Genomic DNA, 19,669 nt, shown 5'->3' on the forward strand with positions numbered 1-19,669 from the left:
ATGTAATCAAATCTCTGGTATGTCCCTAATAAGTAACATGTTACCGAATGGAAGAATGTTTTTTCAAAGTTGAGTATGAATTTTGAGCACATATATCCATCTCTTTTAGGTTGAAACAGAGTCTGAGAAACTCAGTTTTTAAATATCAGTAACTGTAGGTACTCAGATGTATGTACTTAATAAATGCCAACTTTTTTTTCTCTTGTCTTTCTGTTGTAGAAACCAAGCAGATTCATTTAAGTTCCTTAATCACTTTGGCTTACTGTATAACTATTTATTACATTAGGATGGTGCATTTAATTCACTCCTAAGTGTTGTGGTAGAGATGTAATATGATGTGTCTGTGCCTTTATGTACTTGACGCCTGCATGTCAACACAGCCTTAGGTAACCCCAGAAGTATAGGCTTTGTGCCAAGATAAAAGGGATTTTGTTTTAGCGAATACCAGAAAGCTGGAATACCTCTTTTGCTTGAAGATTTAGAGAGGAAAACATTTGTATTTAAGACAAAGATATTAATATTCATGAGAAGAATGCAAAGCTTAAGTGAATTTTGGATGTTAAATGAGAAGGCGCTAGTGAGGGCCCCTTGAGGCTGTTGCATTCCCTCCCATAACTTAACGCGCATCCACACAAACGCTCATCCTTCTCCTCTGCTGAGCTTTGTAGGGTACATGCACGAGGATGCCTGAGGTTTGCAAAGCCCCTACGCACCCGTGGTGGGCCTGCTGTCAGTCTCCCGTCATGCAGGGTGTAGCCAGGACACAGCAGACTAAGCCTCAGCCAGTTGTTGCCCTAGGGCAGTTCTGGCCATGAAAGGAAGCTAACATTTTTGGAGCGCCCACTGTGTAAGAGAGGCTGTGGCCAGTGCTTTACATTTAAGCCATTCAGTTCTTCAAACAGTTTATCAGCTAAATATCTTTTCCTCACTTTACAGTTTAGAAAATTGTGACACAGAGAGATTAAGCAGTTTACCGAGGTTGTAACTGGCAGCCCTGGGATTTAAACTCAGGTCTAAGGCTAATGCATTTGATCTTTCTATTATACCAATTGTCTCCTTCCCAGGCAATAACTGGCCATTTGGTTCAGCAGCATTCATTAATCTGTTGTCAGTGGTGTGGCTTATTAGCAAGTATTGGTCTTACAGATTGGTTGTATGACTTTGGACACGTCATTTTATTATACTCCTGGGCGCTAATAACTTGCATGGTAAATTATATGATTGGAGTCGGTGGTCCCTAAGGTTGCACAGGTCCTCAGAGTATCTTCTGATCCTCGCGTTCACCTTTCCACATTGTGCCTCTTCCTCACTACCCCTTGCAGCTATTACCTTAGTGATGCCTTATTCATTTCTTAAATGGATTACAGCCATGTGTCTTTAGAATTTCGATTTTAAAGGATTCATGATTAAATCCCAAAGTCTGCAGGGACACAAAGAATTTGGCTGGTTTAGTGAGTGCTGCCATCTTGTGTCTACCATTTTATGAGAGAAAAACTTTTTAATGAGAAAAAATTATATTTAAGTATTTTTTGGTTTGTTTTGGGTGGATTTTTTTTTTTTTTTTTGATTTAGTGGCCATTTGATTTAGTGGCCCAGAAACCTTGGTCATATTGAGATGACAATGTCAGTTAAAAACAGTTTTGACTTTTTTTTTTTTTTTTGTCTGTACGCGGGCCTCTCATTGCTGTGGCCTCTCCCGTTGCGGAGCACAGGCTGCGGACGCGCAGGTGCAGCGGCCATGGCTCACGGGGCCAGCCGCTCTGCAGCATGTGGGATCCTCCTCGACCGGGGCACGAACCCATGTCTCCTGCATCGGCAGGAGGACTCTCAACCACTGCGCCACCAGGGAAGCCTGACATTTGTTTATGATACCTCCTTTTCTGTTATCCTGTAGTCAGAGTGACATTGAGATGTGAAAACTAATGTGTATCTGTATCAGGGTTCTAAATAATTCCATTTCAAAATTGTTTTTTTTTTTTTTTGCGGTACGCGGGCCTCTCGCTGTTGTGGCCTCTCCCATTGCGGAGCACAGGCTCCGGACGCGCAGGTTCAGTGGCCATGGCTCACGGGCCCAGCGGCTCCGTGGCATGTGGGATCTTCCCGGACCGGGGCACGAACCCGTGTCCTCTGCATCGGCAGGCGGACTCCCAACCACTGCGCCACCAGGGAAGCCCTCAAAATTGTTTTTTGAAGAGTTAGTATAAGATGTGAATTCTTCCATGATGCATGCTCGGTAGTATTAGTATTGTATCTCTTGGTACTTAGACCTCATTATGCTCAGTTGTTTCACCTTAAAATTGTGCTGTTCTGTTTATTGACAACAAAATTGTCAAAGGAAGATGAAAGAGCTATATAGGATTTTTAGAGTGTTTTTTTGCTGTGATGTAGTCACTTGCACCAAGAAAGTTTTAAATGAAACTAACTTTCAAAACAGATGACACTGAGAGAATTTCGGCATTAGTCTTTCAGATATCTTTATAGTCAGGCCACCCTTTATAGGCAATGTGCATGTCTTTGAAAATGTTAAATGGCTTATCATAGCTTTTGTTCTTTTGGACTTTTAAAACCGTGGAATATGATTATTTTTCAGAATTACTGTCTTAAGTCCATAGAGTTGTAGCTCTGGAAGAAAATTCTAAAAATCATAGTTCTTGGAGGCAAGTGTTCCTGGTTCTGATCTTGGGAAAACCTTTTGAAATGAAAATTATATCTCCCTTACAACACAGACCACATACTTGGTTCTTAATACATTCCTTTGCTTTCTTCTTCCTTCTGCTTTTACTGCAAAACTCTCTAGGTGGCCTCATGCTTTACCCAGGCTCACAAAACCAATGCATGTCAGAATTGGTTGTAATTAATTGTTCTGGCTCTTGTTTAGGATGAGAAAATACTGAAGTCACCAACAGTAATATTTTTAATTTCCAATTTACTGTGCAGTGTTTCATTTCCCTCGGCTATTTTGTTATAATGTTTTCTTTTGTTTTAATTTTAGGCCACTGAAAGGTATGATATATTTGATCCAAGACAGTCCATTTCAGTCCAGGAATCTACAGTGGTGACAAGGACATGGGACTCCTCCTGCCAGATTCCAAGTTGGTCAAGACAATTGACATCCTGGCTGACAACTGTGAGAAAGAACCTTGGATTATTTTATTTTATTTTTGTGGGACACCACAATCCCAAATCCATAGAACATATCAGGTAACCTGTCTTGTCACTTGAGAAAAACATCTCACTTTTTCTTTCAAAATCTTATATACAAAAAGCAAGGAGCCAGAGTACTTTAAGTACCTGCTCCTGCCTTAGTAACCTTACTGTTCTGAGAATGAACCACTTAACTTTGGTGTGGATATAATTAAAGACTTTTTTTTTAAGCTTTTCAGATTTATTTATGGATTCCTGAAATCTGTTTAGATACTTAGTTACAAAACATTCTTTCAGAAAAAGAACTCTTGAATTTTCTATACAGGAAAGCCAAGTTCTACTGGTTTTTTCACCACCCTCTAGATTTTATTAAGAAATTTTCAGAAATACGGAGTTGAAAGAATTTTACAGTGAACAGCCATTCAACCACCCCTGCATTCTGTCATTAACACTTTATCATACTTGCTTTAACCTGCATCTGTCCATCTATATCCATCCCTCTACCTCTCCATCAATTCATCTACATTTTTTTTAAACATCTTTATTGGAGTATAACTGTTTTACAATAGTGTGTTAGTTTTTTTCCTTTACAACAAAGTGAATCAGTTATACATATACATATATTCCCATATCTCTTCCCTCTTGCGTCACCCTCTCTCCCACCCTCCCTATCCCACCCCTCTAGGTGGTCACAAAGCACAGAGGTGATCTCCCTGTGCTATGCGGGGGCTTCCCACTAGCTATCTAATTTACATTTGGTAGTGTATATATGTCCCTGCCGCTCTCTCACTTTGTTACAGCTTACCCTTCCCCCTCCCCATATCCTCAAGTCCATGCTCTAGTAGGTCTGTGTTTCATTCACGTCCTACCACTAATCCCTTCATGACATTTTTTTTTATTCTTAGAGTCCATATATATGTGTTAGCGTACGGTATTTGTTTTTCTCCTTCTGACTTACTTCACTCTGTATGACAGACTCCAGGTCTATCCACCTCATTACAAATAACTCAGTTTCATTGTTTTTATGGCTGAGTAATATTCTATTGTATATATGTACCACATCTTCTTTATCCATTCATCTGTTGATGGACACTTAGGTTGCTTCCATGTCCTGGCTATCGTAAATAGAGCTGCAGTGAACATTTTGGTACATGACTCTTTTTGAATTATGGTTTTCTCAGGGTATATGCCCAGTAGTGGGATTGCTGGGTCGTATGGTAGTTCTATTTTTAGTTTTTTAAGGAACCTCCATACTGTTCTCCATAGTGGCTGTATCAATTTACATTCCCACCAGCAGTGCAAGAGGGTTCCCTTTTCTCCACACCCTCTCCAGCATTTATTGTTTCTAGAGTTTTTGATGATGGCCAATCTGACCGGTGTGAGATGATATCTCATTGTAGTTTTGATTTGCATTTCTCTAATGATTAATGATGTTGAGCATTCTCCCATGTGTTTGTTGGCAATCTGTATATCTTCTTTGGAGAAATGTCTATTTAGTTCTTCTGCCCATTTTTGGATTGGGTTGTTTGTTTTTTTGTTATTGAGCTGCATGAGTTGCTTACAAATTTTGGAGATTAATCCTTTGTCAGTTGCTTCATTTGCAACTATTTTCTCCCATTCTGAGGGTTGTCTTTTGGTCTTATTGATGGTATCCTTTGCTGTGCAAAAGCTTTTAAGTTTCATTAGGTCCCATTTGTTTATTTTTGTTTTTATTTTCATTTGTCTAGGAGATGGGTCAAAAAGGATCTTGCTGTGATTTATGTCATAGAGTGTTCTGCCTATGTTTTCCTCTAAGAGTTTGATAGTGTCTGGCCTTACATGTAGGTCTTTAACCCATTTTGAGTTTATTTTTGTGTATGGTGTTAGGGAGTGTTCTAATTTCATACTTTTACATGTAGCTGTCCAGTTTTCCAAGCACCACTTATTGAAGAGGCTGTCTTTTCTCCACTGTATATCCTTCCCTCCTTTATCAAAGATAAGGTGACCATATGTGTGTGGGTTTATCTCTTGGCTTTCTATCCTGTTCCATTGATCTATATTTCTGTTTTTGTGCCAGTACCATACTGTCTTGATTACTATAGCTCTGTAATATAGTCTGAAGTCAGGGAGTCTGATTCCTCCATGTCCGTTTTTCTTTCTCAAGATTGCTTTGGCTCTTCGGGGTCTTTTGTGTTTCCATACAAATTGTGAAATTTTTTGTTCTAGTTCTGTGAAAAATGCCAGTGGTAATTTGATAGGGATCACATTGAATCTGTAGATTGCTTTGGGTATTAGAGTCATTTTCACAATGTTGATTCTTCCAATCCAAGAACATGGTATATTTCTCCACGTATTTGTATCATCTTTAATTTCTTTCATCAGTGTCTTATAGTTTTCTGCATACAAGTCTTTTGTCTCCTTAGGTAGGTTTATTCCTAGATATTTTATTCTTTTTGTTGCAATGGTAAATGGGAGTGTTTTCTTAATTTCACTCTCAAATTTTTCGTCATTAGTGTATAAGAATGCCAGAGATTTCTGGCATTTTGTATCCTGCTACTTTACCAAATTCATTGATTAGCTCTAGTAGTTTTCTGGTAGCATCCTTAGGATTCTCTATGTATAGTATCCTGTCATCTGCAAACAGTGACAGCTTTACTTCTTCTTTTCCTATTTGGATTCCTTTTATTTCTTTTTTTTCTCTGATTGCTGTGGCTAGAACTTCCAAAACTATGTTGAATAAGAGTGGTGAGAGTGGGCAACCTTGTCTTGTTCCTGATCTTAGTGGAAATGGTTTCAGTTTTTCACCATTGAGAACGATGCTGGCTGTGGGTTTGTCATATATGGCCTTTATTATGTTGAGGAAAGTTCCCTGTATGCCTACTTTCTGCAGGGTTTTTATCATAAATGCGTGTTGAATTTTGTCAGAAGCTTTCTCTGCATCTATTGAGATGTTCATATGGTTTTTCTCCTTCAATTTGTTGATATGGTGTATCACGTTGATTGATTTGCATATATTGAAGAATTCTTGCATTCCTGGAATAAACCCCACTTGATCATGGTGTATGATCCTTTTAATGTGCTGTTGGATTCTGTTAATATTTTGTTGAGGATTTTTGCATCTATGTTCATCAGTGATATTGGCCTGTAGTTTTCTTTCTTTGTGACGTCCTTGTCTGGTTTCGGTATCAGGGTAATGGTGGCCTCATAGAATGAGTTTGGGAGTGTTCCTCCCTCTGCTATATTTTGGAAGAGTTTGAGAAGGATAGGTGTTAGCTCTTCTCTAAATGTTTGATAGAATTTGCCTGTGAAGCCATCTGGTCCTGGGCTTTTGTTTGTTGGAAGATTTTTAATCACAGTTTCAATTTCAGTGCTTGTGATTTGTCTGTTCCTATTTTCTATTTCTTCCTGGTTCAGTCTCGGCAGCTTGTGCATTTCTAAGAATTTGTCCATTTTCTCCAGGTTGTCCATTTTATTGGCATACAGTTGCTTGTAGTAATCTCTCATAATCTTTTGTATTTCTGCAGTATCAGTTGTTACATCTCCTTTTTCATTTCTAATTCTATTAATTTGAGTCTTCTCCCTTTCATTCTTGATGAGTCTGGCATCAATTTTATTTATCTTCTCAAAGAACCAGCTTTTAGTTTTATTGATCTTTGCTATTGTTTCCTTCATTTCTTTTTCATTTATTTCTGATCTGATCTTTATGATTTCTTTCCTTCTGCTAAATTTGGGGGGTTTTTTTGTTCTTCTTTCTCTAATTGCTTTAAGTGCCAAGTTAGGTGGTTTATTCAAGATGTTTCTTAAGGTATGATTGTATTGCTATAAACTTACCTCTTAGAACTGCTTTTGCTGTATCCCATAGGTTTTAGGTCGTCGTGTCTCCATTGTCGTTTGTTTCTAAGTATTTTTTGATTTCCTCTTTGATTTCTTCAGTGATCTCTTGTTTATTAAGTAGTGTATTGTTTAGCCTCCATGTCTTTGTAGTTTTTACAGATCTTTTCCTGTAATTGATATCTAGTCTCATAGCGTTGTGGTCAGAAAAGATACTTGATACGATTTCAATTTTCTTAAATTTGCCAAGGCTAGATTTGTGACCCAAGATATGATCGATCCTGGAGAATGTTCCATGAGCACTTGAGAAAACTGTGTATCCTGTTGTTTTTGGATGGAATGTCCTATAAATATCAATTAAGTCCATCTTGTGTAATGTATCATTTAAAGCTTGTGTTTCCTTATTTATTTTCATTTTGGATGATCTGTCCATTGGTGAAAGTGGGGTGTTAAAGTCCCCTACTATGATTGTGTTACTGTTGATTTCCCCTTTTATGGCTGTTAGTATTTGCCTTATGTATTGAGGTGCTCCTATGTTTTATGCATAAATATTTACAATTATTATATCTTCTTCATGGATTGATCCCTTGATCATTATGTAGTGTCCTTCTTTGTCTCTTGTAATAGTTTTTATTTTAAAGTCTATTTTGTCTGATATGAGAATTGCTACTCCAGCTTTCTTCTGATTTCCATTTGCATGGAATATCTTTTTCCATCCCCTCACTTTCAGGCTGTATGTATCCCTAGGTCTGAAGTGTGTCTCTTGTAGACAGCATATATATGGGTCTTGTTTTTGTATCCATTCAGCCAGTCTGTTTCTTTTGGTGGGAGCATTTAATCCATTTACATTTAAGGTAATTATCTATATGTACGTTCCTATTACCATTTATTTAATTGTTTCAGGTTGTTCTTGTAGGTCTTTTCCTTCTCTTGTATTTCTTTCCTAGCGAAGTTCCTTTAGCATTTGTTGTAGAGCTGGTTTGGTGGTGCTGAACTCTCTCAGCTTTTGCTTGTCTGTAAAGGTTTTAATTTCTCCATCAAATCTGAATGAGATCCTTGCTGGGTAGAGTAATCTTGGTTGTAGGTTTTTTTCCTTCATCACTTTAAATATGTCCTGCCACTCCCTTCTGGCTTGAAGAGCTTCTGCTGAAAGATCAGAAGTTAACCTTATGGGGATTCCCTTGTGTGTTATTTGTTGTTTTTCCCTTGCTGCTTTTAATATGTTTTCTTTGTATTTCATTTTTGACAGTTTGATTATTATGTGTCTTGGCGTGTTTATCCTTGGGTTTATCCTGTATGGGACTCTCTGTGCTTCCTGGACTTGATTGACTATTTCCTTTCCTATATTAGGGAAGTTTTCAACTATAATCTCTTCAAATATTTTCTCAGTCCCTTTCATTTTCTTTTCTTCTTCTGGGACCCCTATAATTCGAATGTTGGTGTGTTTAATGTTGTCCCAGAGGTCTCTGAGACTGTCCTCAGTTCTTTTCATTCTTTTTTCTTTCTTCTGCTCTGCAGTAGTTATTTCCACTATTTTATCTTCCAGGTCACTTATCCGTCCTTCTGCCTCAGTTATTCTGCTATTGATCCCATCTAGAGTATTTTTCATTTCATTTATTGTGTTGCTCATCATTGCTTGCTTCCTCTTTATTTCTTCTAGGTCCTTGTTAACTGTTTCTTGCATTTTGTCTATTCTATTTCCAAGATTTTGAATCATGTTTACTATCATTATTCTGAATTCTTTTTCAGGTAGACTGCCTATTTCCTCTTCATTTGTTAGGTCTGGTGTGTTTTTATCTTGCTCCGTCACCTGCTGTGTGTTTTTCTGTCTTCTCATTTTGCTTATCTTACTGTGTTTGGGGTCTCCTTTTTGCAGGCTGCAGGTTTGTAGTTCCCGTTCTTTTTGGTGTCTGTCCCCAGTGGCTAATGTTGGTTCAGTGGGTTGAGTAGATTTCCTGGTTGGGGGGACTAGTGCCTCTGTTCTGGTGGATGAGGCTGGATCTCGTCTTTCTGGTGGTTAGGTCCACGTCTGGTGGTGTGTTTGGGGATGTTGGTAGCCTTATTATGATTTTAGGCAGCCTCTCTGCTAATGGATGGGGCTGTAGACCTGTCTTGCTCTTTGTTGGGGATAGGGTGTCCAGCACTGTTTGTTGCTGGTCCTTGAGTGAAGCTGGGTCTTGGTGTTGAGATGGAGATCTCTGGGAGATTTTCGCCTTTTGATATTTCGTGGAGCTGGGAGGTTTCTTGTGGACCAGTGTCCTGAGGTTGGTTCTCCCACCTCACAGACACAGCCCTGGTGTCTGGCTGGAGCGCCAAGAGCCTTTAATCCACACGGCTCAAAATAAAAGGGAGAAAAAATAGAAAGGAAAGAAAAGGAAGGAAGGAGGGAAAGAAGGAAGGGAGGAAGGAAGGAAAAAATGAAGGAAGGAAGAAAGCAAGAAAGGAAGGAAGGAAGGAGGAGAGGAAGAAAGGGAGGAAGGAAGAGAGGGAGGAAGGGAGGAAAGAAGGGAGAAAGGAAGGAAGAAAGGGAAGGAGGGAAGAAAGGAAGAGAGAAAGGGAGAAGACAAAGTAGGATAAAGTATAGTTATTAAAATAAAAAATAATTATTAAGAAGAAAAATTTCTATTAAAGAAAAACGGGTCGGTCTAACCCTAGGACAAATGGTGAAAGCAAAACTATACAGACAAAATCTCACACAGCAGCACACACATACACACTCACAAAAAGAAAAAAGGAAAATAATAGTATATCTTGCTCCCAAAGTCCACCTCCTCATCTTCGGATGATTCATTGTCTACTCAGGTTTTCCACAGATGCAGGACACTTCAAGTTGATTGTGGAGATTTAATCCACTACTTCTGAGGCTGCCGGGAGAGACCTCCCCCTCTCCTCTTTGTTGGAACAGCTCCTGGGGTTGAGCTTTGGACTTGGCCCCGCCTCTGCGTGTAGGTCGTCCAAGGGCATCTGCCCTTCGCTCAGACTGGACGGGGTTAAAGGAGCAGCTGATTCAGGGGCTCTGGCACAGGCCGGTGGGAGGGAGGGGCATGGATGCAGGGCGAGCCCGCAGCGTGACGCTGCACCGGCCCAAGGCGCGCCGCCCATTCTCCCTGGGAAGCTGTCCCTGGATCCGGGAACTCTGGCAGTGGCGGGTTGCACGGGCTCCCGGAAGGGGCGGTGTGGAGAGTGACCTGTGCTCACACACAGGCCTCTTGGTGGCGGCAGCACCAACTCTAGCGTCCCACACCCATCTCTACTGTCCGTGCCCGTTTCTGGAGCTCCTTTAAGCAGCGCGCTTAATCCCCTCTCCTCGCGCCCCAGGAAGCAAAGAGGGAAGAAAAGGTCTCTTGCCTCTTCGGCAGCTCCAGACTTCAACTGGACTCCCTCCCGGCTAGCTATGGCGCACTAGCCCCCTTCAGACTGTGTTCACGCCACCAACCCCAGTACTCTCTCTGGGATCCAACTGAAGCCCGAGCCTCAGCTCCCGGCCCCCGCCCGCCCCGGCGGGTGAGCAGACAAGCCTCTCGGGCTGGTGAGTGCTGGTCAGCACCGATCCTCTGTGCGGGAATCTCTTTGCTTTGCCCTCCGCACCCTGTGGCTGTGCTCTCCTCCACGGCTCCGAAGCTTTCACCCAGCCACCCACAGTCTCCGCCCGCGAAGGGGCTTCTAGGGTGGGAACCTTTCCTCCTTCACGGCTCCCTCCCACTGGTGCAGGTCCCGTCCCTATTCTTTGTCTCTGTTTTTTTCTTTTTTCTTTTGCCCTACCCAGGTACGTGGGGAGTTTCTTGCCTTTTGGGAGGTCTGAGGTCTTCTGCCAGCGTTCGGTGGGTGTTCTATAGGAGACGTTCAACATGTAGGTGTATTTCTGATGTCTCTGTGAGGAGGAAGGAGATCTCCGCGTCTTACTCTTACGCCATCTTGAAGCACCTCCCATCTACATTTTTTTGATGCATTTTGAAATAAGTTGTCTTTGTCCTGACCACACACACACAAATTTAATTATATGGGGTGATGGATTGTGTTAATCATTTCACAGTATATAAGTGTATCAGATCATCACGTTGTACTCCTTAGGCTTACACATTGTTATATATGAATTATATCTCAATAAGGCTAGAGAAAACCAAGTGGTTTACATCAAGTTCTGCTGTTCAGGTTCACACTTCTCACATGTCCTAAAATGATAGCTTTATCTGATACATTCCTATTTGATATTCAGTGTAAAGTCCCCATTGTTGTCTTAAACTCACTAAAGATGTGAAATATATTGGCATCTTATATATTTGATCTATAGAGCCCATATGTGTTGTTTGGCCCTGAATCACATGAGTCAGGAGAGTTTTCAATGCTTGATTCATAATGCTGAACAGTTATTAGTGAAGATTCACAACTGTGTTTTATATATAGAATGTTACTATCTATTTTTTAAGTTATTTTCTTTTGGAATTGCACGTTAAGGTAACAAATTAGAAATTTTAGAAATCTAGATGAAAGCTGTGACAGGAAAATTTTTTTCACAGGGTAATACTCATCATATCCCTTCAGAGAAAAAGATTTCTGATGTCATCTAAATATGCATTTATAATTCTCCAACCATTACTTTACATCTCAGTAGGGCTTATTCCTTAATGTTTCTTGGGAATTTTCACAAGTGGTGTGCGCATCAAAATCACCTCATACCCTTATTATAGCCCTTATCTCATTGTTTTATGATTTTTTTTATTTGAATATGTCTGCCACTAAACTGTATTTTACAGTTCCTTAGAAGCAGGAATTTTGCTTCTATCCATGTATATTTGACATTATTCTTGGAACATAGAAGGCACTTAGTCAATGTTGTGCACCAACTCAATGTAAGAAATGTTTCAAACTGAATTAAATTTTTTTTTCTTGCTTGCTAAGGCTTCAAGTTCCCTGTAGAATTCTAAAATAACCTTTGCTAATGAGGATGTCTGATACTGTTACTGTAAAAAATGAAACTGAAACAATGAAGGATTTGGAGGCAGAAGTGAAAGATACAACCGGAGTTGAAAATCTTATCAAATCCGAAAACTATGGGAAGATTTTGGCAGAGAAGAATGAACGTTGCATTGACAACAATATTGATTTGCAGGTAAACAGGATTTTTTTCCTCTGGCTACAAATATTAAATATTCTATATATAATTATACTTTTCACACAAAACTCACTTTCAGAACTGTAAAAGGGTAAGTTGACCCTTTGGGACATGCCTACCAGCTGTTTTTTGGAGTCATCTGGATTAGCTTGTTGAGTCTAGCTCTTTGATTTGCTTGTATCATGTAATATATTTCTTTTTATTTGTTTGTGACCAATATGTTTTTTTAGTGGCTTTATACTTTTTCGTTCCATTCTGCAGCTATCCGTGTTGTGAGAGGGCAGCTATCCCGTGTTGTGAGAGTCGAAAATAACCTAAGATTAGAGGAGATTAGAATTAGAGAGATTGAAACTGCAGGAGTTCTATTGGCAAAAACAACCCTAGGGGAAGCAATTGATCAACTATGACTGAGAAAAGAGGTTGGTGGGGGAAAAAAGGTCACTTGAGGGTTTTGATGCTACACATGTATGATGACTTAGAACTAACCACTCAGAAGGCTTTTAATTCTAGGCATGGATAGAAATTGATGAGTTGGTCCACAGATTCAAGATAGATAAAAATTGTTTCAAGTAGTACTCAACAGTGTTCACTTCTAAGTGTTCCTGTTATCTATTGCTATACAACAGATGATCACAAAACAAAGAGCTCACAATTTTAAAACAACATTTTGTTTTTTTAATATCATGATTTGTGAGTCAGGGTTTGGAACAAGGGCTTAGCTGAGTGAATCTTCTCTCATACAAGGCGTCAAAAGAGATCCCTTGCTGATATTTAAATGGCAGGTGGACTGGCCTGGAAGGTCCACAACTCTTTCACTCACATATCTGGCCCCTTGGTGGGAATGGCTGGACTGTAGGTTCAGCTGGAACTGAGAGCACCTACCTGTGGTCCCTCCAGCACAGTAGGCCCAGGTAGTCAGACTCATTATGGGCAACTCAGAGTTCCAGAAAGAATGTTCCAATAGCCAAGCAAAGCTGCAGGCTTTCTTTTGACCTAGGCACAGAAGTCTCAGAATGTCACTTCCACTGTTGTCTTTTGATGACACGTCAGTAAAGCCTGCCCGGATTCAAGGGAGAAGGCAAAAGACCCTGCCTCTCAGTAGGAAAGACCTTTAATCTACCATAAAATGTTGTCTTAAAATGCTATCTCTCACATTTCTGTTTTATTTTTTAAAATACATTTATTTATTTATTTTTGGCTGCGTTGGGTCCTCGTTGCTGCGCACGGGCTTTTCTCTAGTTGCGGTGAACGGGGACCACTCCTCTCTTTGGTGCTCAGGCTTCTCATTGTGGTGGCTTCTCCTGCTGTGGAGCACGGGCTTCAGTAGTTGTGGCTCGTAGGTTCTAGAGTGCAGGGTCAGTAGTTGTGGCGCATGGGCTTAGCTGCTCTGCGGCACGTGGGATCCTCCCGGCCCAGGGCTCAAACCTGTGTGCCCCGCATTGGCAGGCGGGCTCTCAACCACTGTGCTACCAGGGAAACCAAACATTTCTGTTTCAGTTTAACCCTATGAATAAAGAATTCTATTTTTGGAGAAAATATTCTGTCATTCTTTCTACATTCTAAAGACCTTGAGGGGCTACATGCCAAAACTTATACCTTATTTTTGTAGAATAATTTAAGAAGGTTCTTTTAAAGGTTATTTCATTCCTTCATTCAGTCAAAAACTTTATTCTTCATTATATGCCAAAATGTGTTAGAAAATGATAGCAACTCATACAGCAGTAAAAAAGCATTTAGGCCCCACTGATTCAGTATAGTAAGGTGGAAATTATCTAAGAAGTTTGGAGGAATAACGTAATTTTTCTAGTCACTTTTAGTAATAGCACTTGCAAAAAATTGTCATGCCTGCAGTCAGTACACTCAGTGATGGCAGAATGCCAGTATCCTGATTGGATCAGAGAAAATGCTTAAATTCTATTGCATTTGTGATTGAAATAGTAAAAGATTTCCTTCTAGTTTCTTTTCTACACCTAATGTTCACTCTTCCAGGTCACGTTTATCAACAAGCGATTAATTTGGATTATAGCATACATTGAACTTACTGCAGGTTCGTTTCCAGACCACTGTGGTAAAGCAAATATCGCGATAAAGCAAGTCACACGAATTTTTTGGTTTCCCAGCATATATAAAAGTTATATTTATGCTCTACTGTAGTCTGTTAAGGGTGCAATAGCATTATGTATTAATTCGTAGTGAGCTTTTAATTAAGGTTCAGACCTTAATTAAAAATACTTTATTGCTAAAAAAATGCTAACCATCATCTGAGCCTTCAGCAAGCATAATCTTCTTGCTGGTGGAGCATCTTGCCTTCATGCTGATGGCTGCTGACTGATCAGAGTGGTGGTTGCTAAAGGTTGGGGTCACTGTGGCCATTTCTTAAAATAAGACAATGAAGTTTGCTGCATTAATTTACACTTCCTTTCACGAACCATTTCTCTGTAGCATGCAATGATGTTTGGTAACATTTTACCGACAGTAGAACTTCTTTCAAAATTGGAATCAAATCCTCTCAGACCTGGCTGCTGCTTCATCATCCAAGTTTATCTAATATTCTAAATCCTTTGTTGTCATTTCAATAATTTTCACAGCATCTTCACCAGGAGTAGATGCCATCTCAAGAAACCACTCTCTTTGCTCACCCACAGGAAGCAACTCCTTGTCTGTTAAAAGTTTTATCATAAGATTGCAGCCGTTCACTCATGTCTTCAGGCTCCACTTCTAATTCTAGTTCCTTTGCTATTTCCACTGCATCTGCAGTTACTTCCTCCACTGAAGTCTTGAACCCCTCAAAGTCATCCAGGAGGGTTGGAATCAAATTCTTCCAAACTGCTATTACTGTTAACATTTTGACCTCTTCTCATGAATCACAAGTGTTCTGAATGCCACCTAGAATGGTGAATCTTTCTAGAGGCTTTCAATTTACTTTACCCAGATCCGTCAGAAGAATCACTGTCTGTGGCAGCTATAGCCTTACAAAATGTATTTTTTAAGTAATAAGACTTGAAAGTTGAAATTACTCATTGATCCATGGGCTGCAGAATGGATGTTGTGTTAGCAGGCATGAAAACAACATGAATCTTGTTGTACATCTCCATCAGAGCTCTTGGGTGACCAGGTGCATTGTCAGTGAGTGGTTGTATCAGTATTTTGAAAGGAATCTTTTTTTTCCGTGCAGTAGGTCTCAACGGTGGGCTTAAAATATTCAGTTAACCATGTTGTAAATAGATGTGCTATCATCTAGGCTTTGTTGTTCCATTGATAGAGCACAGCCAGAGTAGGTTTAGAATAATTCTGAAGAGCCCTAGGATTTTCAGGATGGTAAATGAGCACTGGCTTCAACTTAAAGTCACCAGCTACATTAGCCCCTAACTAGAGAATCAACCTGTCCTTTGAAACTTTGAAGCCAGGCATTGATTTCTCCTCTCTAGCTATAGAAGTCCTAGATGGCATCGTTTTCCAGTAGAAGGCTATTAGATCTTCTGGATAACTTGCTGCAGCTTCTGCATCACACTTGCTGTTTCACCTTGCACTTTTATGTTACGGAGATGGCTTCTTTTCTTCAATCTCATGAGCCAACCTCTGTTGGCGTTAATCTTCCACAGCTTCCTCACCTCTCTAAACCTTCACAGAATTGCCGAGAGTCAGAGCTTTGCTCTGAATTAGGCTTTGGCTTAAGGGAATGTTGTGGCTGCTTGGATTTTCTATCCAGACCACTACAACTCTCTCCATATCAGCAGTAAGGCAGTTTCATTTTCCTGTCGTTGGTGTGTTCACTGGAGTAGCACTTTGCTCCAAGAACTTTTGTGCTCACAACTTGGCTGATTGCTTGGCACAGCAGCCCTAGCTTTCAGTCTGTCTCAGCTTTCGATATGCCTTCCTCACTAAACTTAATCATTTCTAGCTTTTGAATTAAACTGAGAGACGTACGACTCTGCCTTTCACTTGAACACTTAAATGCCAGTATAGGATTATTAACTGGCCTGATTTCAATGTTATTGTATCTCGGAACAGGGAGGCCCGAGGAGAGGGAGAGAGACGGGAACGGCTGGCCAGTTGGCAGAGCAGTCAGAACACACACACATTTATTGGTTAAGCTTGCCGTCTTACATGGATGTTGTTTGATGCACCCCCAAACAATTACAGTAGTAACATCAAAGATCACTGATCACAGGTTGCCATGACAAATAAAATAATAATGACAGAGTTTGAAATATTGTGAGAATTACCAAAACGTGACAAAGTGAGCAAACGCTGTTGGAAAAATGGTGCCAATAGACTTGCAGGGTTGACACAGACCTTCAGTTTGTAAAAACACAATATCTGCCAAGTGCAGTAAAATGAGGTATGCCTATATTGCATTTCCTACCATGTCTGTTATGTTTCCCTTGGCAATAAGCACAAAAACGTTTTGATGACCATTCTTGAATCATGGCCCAGTTGTTCATACTACAGGAGAATTTCATGCATTCCCCAAACACTTACTGAAAACCTATTCCATGGCAAGGAAATAGTGTTGCAAGGAAAAATGGGCCTGGTCTCTGACATCACGTTCCGTATAGTATGGTGACTATAATGTACTGGGAGGAGGAACAAGGAGAATATGAGAATTTGTTTTATGTTAATCCACTGAATGCTATATTCATTGTTTACTCAAATGTTTATTAAGAATTTACTATATGTGGGTACATTTACTCTGCTTGGAGATTTTGAAGTCCAAGATGCCTCTGTGCAAAGTGTCTGGCAAGGGGCTTACAGTTGGAATAATATACAGAGAAGAGATTTAAGTAATGGAAATTAGGAATGAAGTATATAAAACTAGAAAAAAAAATTGTTATTCTGTTTTCACATAATGTAAAATAAAGTCAGCTGTTTTAAGAATCAACAGGGAATAGAGTGTCTTGTTTAAAAAACAATCCGGGGCTTCCCTGGTGGCGCAGTGGTTGAGAGCCTGCCTGCCGATGCGGGGGACACGGGTTCGTGCCCCCGTCCGGGAGGATCCCACGTGCCGCGGAGCGGCTGGGCCCGTGAGCCATGGCCGCTGAGCCTGCGTGTCCGGAGCCTGTGCTTCGCAACGGGAGAGGCCACAACAGTGAGAGGCCCGCATATCACAAAAAAAAAAAAAATAAATAAAAATAAAAAACAATCCGGTTGGGCTTCCCTGGTGGCGCAGTGGTTGCGAGTCCACCTGCCGATGCAGGGGACGTGGGTTCGCGCCCCGGTCCGGGAAGATCCCACATGCCGTGGAGTGGCTGGGCCCGTGAGCCATGGCTGCTGCGCCTGCGCGTCCGGAGCCTGTGCTCCGCAATGGGAGAGGCCACAACAGTGAGAGGCCCGCGTACGGCAAAAAAAAAAAAAAAAAAAAAAAAAAAAAATCCGGTTAATATAGAGTTACCTCTTAACTTAATAGGGAGTTACCTATTATGAAATGCCTTTAAAAAAAATACTACTAGGCATTTCATCTTCTTTTGGTACCTGTGAGATACTGCCTGAAGGTTTAATTTTAAATAGCAACTATTATTTTTACTCAACTTTTAGATGTATGTGCCAATTAATGTAGGTTCCCTATTAAGAATTTTGAATTAGTCAATATATTCTCTGCTTTCCTCTCTATCATTCTGAAAATCTGCTACCGTGAATATAATTTATGTCTGTTGTCTTCCTTCAGCATAGTAATATTTAAAGTGACTTAGGGAAATGGAAATGTTTTCCTAAGGGAGCATACATTTCATCCATTTCCAAGTCTTAATTTCCTGACCATCCCCTTAGTATTTTATTTAGAAAAGCTCATTTTTGTTGTTGTTGTTGTTGTTGTTTTGTGGTATGCGGGTCTGTCACTGTTGTGGCCTCTCCCGTTGCGGAGCACAGGCTCCGGACGCACAGGCTCAGTGGCCATGGCTCACGGGCCCAGCCACTCCGCGGCATGTGGGATCTTCCCGCACCGGGGCACAAACCCACGTCCCCTGAATCGGCAGGCGGATTCTCAACCACTGCGCCACCAGGGAAGCCCCTTTTAGAAAAACTCATTTTTAAATGAAGGGATGTCATAGTATACAACTGTAAAGAAATCTTATGATTTTCTACTATTTGTTACAGATAACATTTACATAAAATGTTCTTTTATCCATTTGTTCACTGCTATGTGATCCAAACCCAGATGACCCCATAGTGCCAGAGATTGCATGGATCTGTAAAACAGACAGAGATAAGTACAGCAGGCTATCTCGGGAAAGGACTCAGAAGTATGCCATGTGATGCTACCCTAAAGTTAGAATAACCTTCATTACAACTGGAATAAACTTTAAATTACGGTTCCTTTTTTGATTTTCTTATCTGGCTGTTCCTTTATCAGACCTCATCTTTTTTCATTTTATTTTTTGTTTACCTCCCTCCATTCATTCACAAGCTCATCTGAGAATACTTAGGTTCTTCCAGCTTTGGACAATAACTGCTTTTAGAAACTGTAAAGTAGTTACAAGAGAATAGTTACCCAATATTCAGAAGTTTTTTTTTTTTAAATGGAGCATGTGCATTATGTGGCCAGTGTCTTCACTCTAACTTTGTTATGAGACTAAAACCATTCCTCACTGCTCTAATGTGCTGAAGAATCATCTGAGGGGGAGGAAGGTGGAAGCTGAGGTTTCACATTCAAAGGAAGCAGCATTATTCAAGAATCATCCATTCTTGTTTAAACCTTCCACTGTTAGAGATTTGAGGTTACATGATATACTTTATGCTCATAACTGATGTGGCTGGAGAATTGGTACTGAATTGATAGCATCAGCAGAATGGAAAATGTGATGTGTTTTATGCATGTCGATAAAGGAATGACCTGTTCTTGTTCTACAGAGAATGGAAATTGGAAGTCAGACACTCTTTGTATTCCAAAATAGGGTCTCACACATTTTGTAATTTTCATTTACATTGTTAGGAGGCTTGGAGCTATTAGTTAATCTATCTTCCGATACACTGTTTAATATAACACTGAGTAAATGATGCAAGTTGTTAATGGATAAGTGATAAACTAATAGCTCTGCTAGTAATTGATATAATAATAATAATTTCATCAAGCTGGAGAGAGGCCAGCAGACATTAGGCATCACCTTGAATGGTTGCAAGCAGATATTATCTCATAGAGCTCCTTGACCATTTCTTCTATGAATAATTTCGCTTCTGTGACTCTCTGTTCTTCAGAAGTGTGGTGTTTTTTATTCAGTTTTATTTGAAACTATAATCTTTTAGAGAAGTTTAAGACTACTTTCATAAGAATTTCTTAAGAATGCTTTAGAAATAATTCAAGCAGTATGTGTGCATTAATGTCAGGAAGTTCACTTTCCCACATAATTTCTTTGGAGTTGTTCTGAATTGTTGATATGGTCCCAAATAATTGTACAAAGGGTTTTTGCGTAGTAATTTTTCTGTTGCCACATACACATTATTCCTGTTGCAAATCTTGAGTGATATGTTGGACTTTGTATGATTATTAAATATTTGGAAGGTTTGGGGTAGTGAGGTGTCAGGTTTCTAAATCCAGAAAAATCTTAATTTGTTAGACTACCACTAATCTTTAACATGGGATAAATGGTGGCGGGGGGGCAGTGTTTG

The 19,669-nt window shown here is 40.1% G+C and overlaps 1 protein-coding gene across 8 annotated transcripts in view; it reads left to right on the forward strand.

Moving 5' to 3' along the window:
- Positions 1 to 3,115: 3,115 nt before the first annotated feature.
- The window catches only part of R3HDM1 (R3H domain containing 1), a 121,939-nt gene continuing 105,385 nt past the window's right edge, over positions 3,116 to 19,669 (forward strand). For all 8 annotated transcript variants that reach the window (XM_059053657.2, XM_067025918.1, XM_059053658.2 and 5 more), the window contains exons 1-2: positions 3,116 to 3,201; positions 11,854 to 12,064. In XM_059053657.2, coding sequence (XP_058909640.1) covers positions 11,894 to 12,064 — 171 coding nt within the window. In that variant the 5' untranslated portion in view covers positions 3,116 to 3,201; positions 11,854 to 11,893. The remainder of the gene's footprint in view (positions 3,202 to 11,853; positions 12,065 to 19,669) is intronic.

This window comes from Kogia breviceps, chromosome 2 (assembly GCF_026419965.1).
Source record: "Kogia breviceps isolate mKogBre1 chromosome 2, mKogBre1 haplotype 1, whole genome shotgun sequence".
NCBI lineage: Eukaryota > Metazoa > Chordata > Mammalia > Artiodactyla > Physeteridae > Kogia > Kogia breviceps.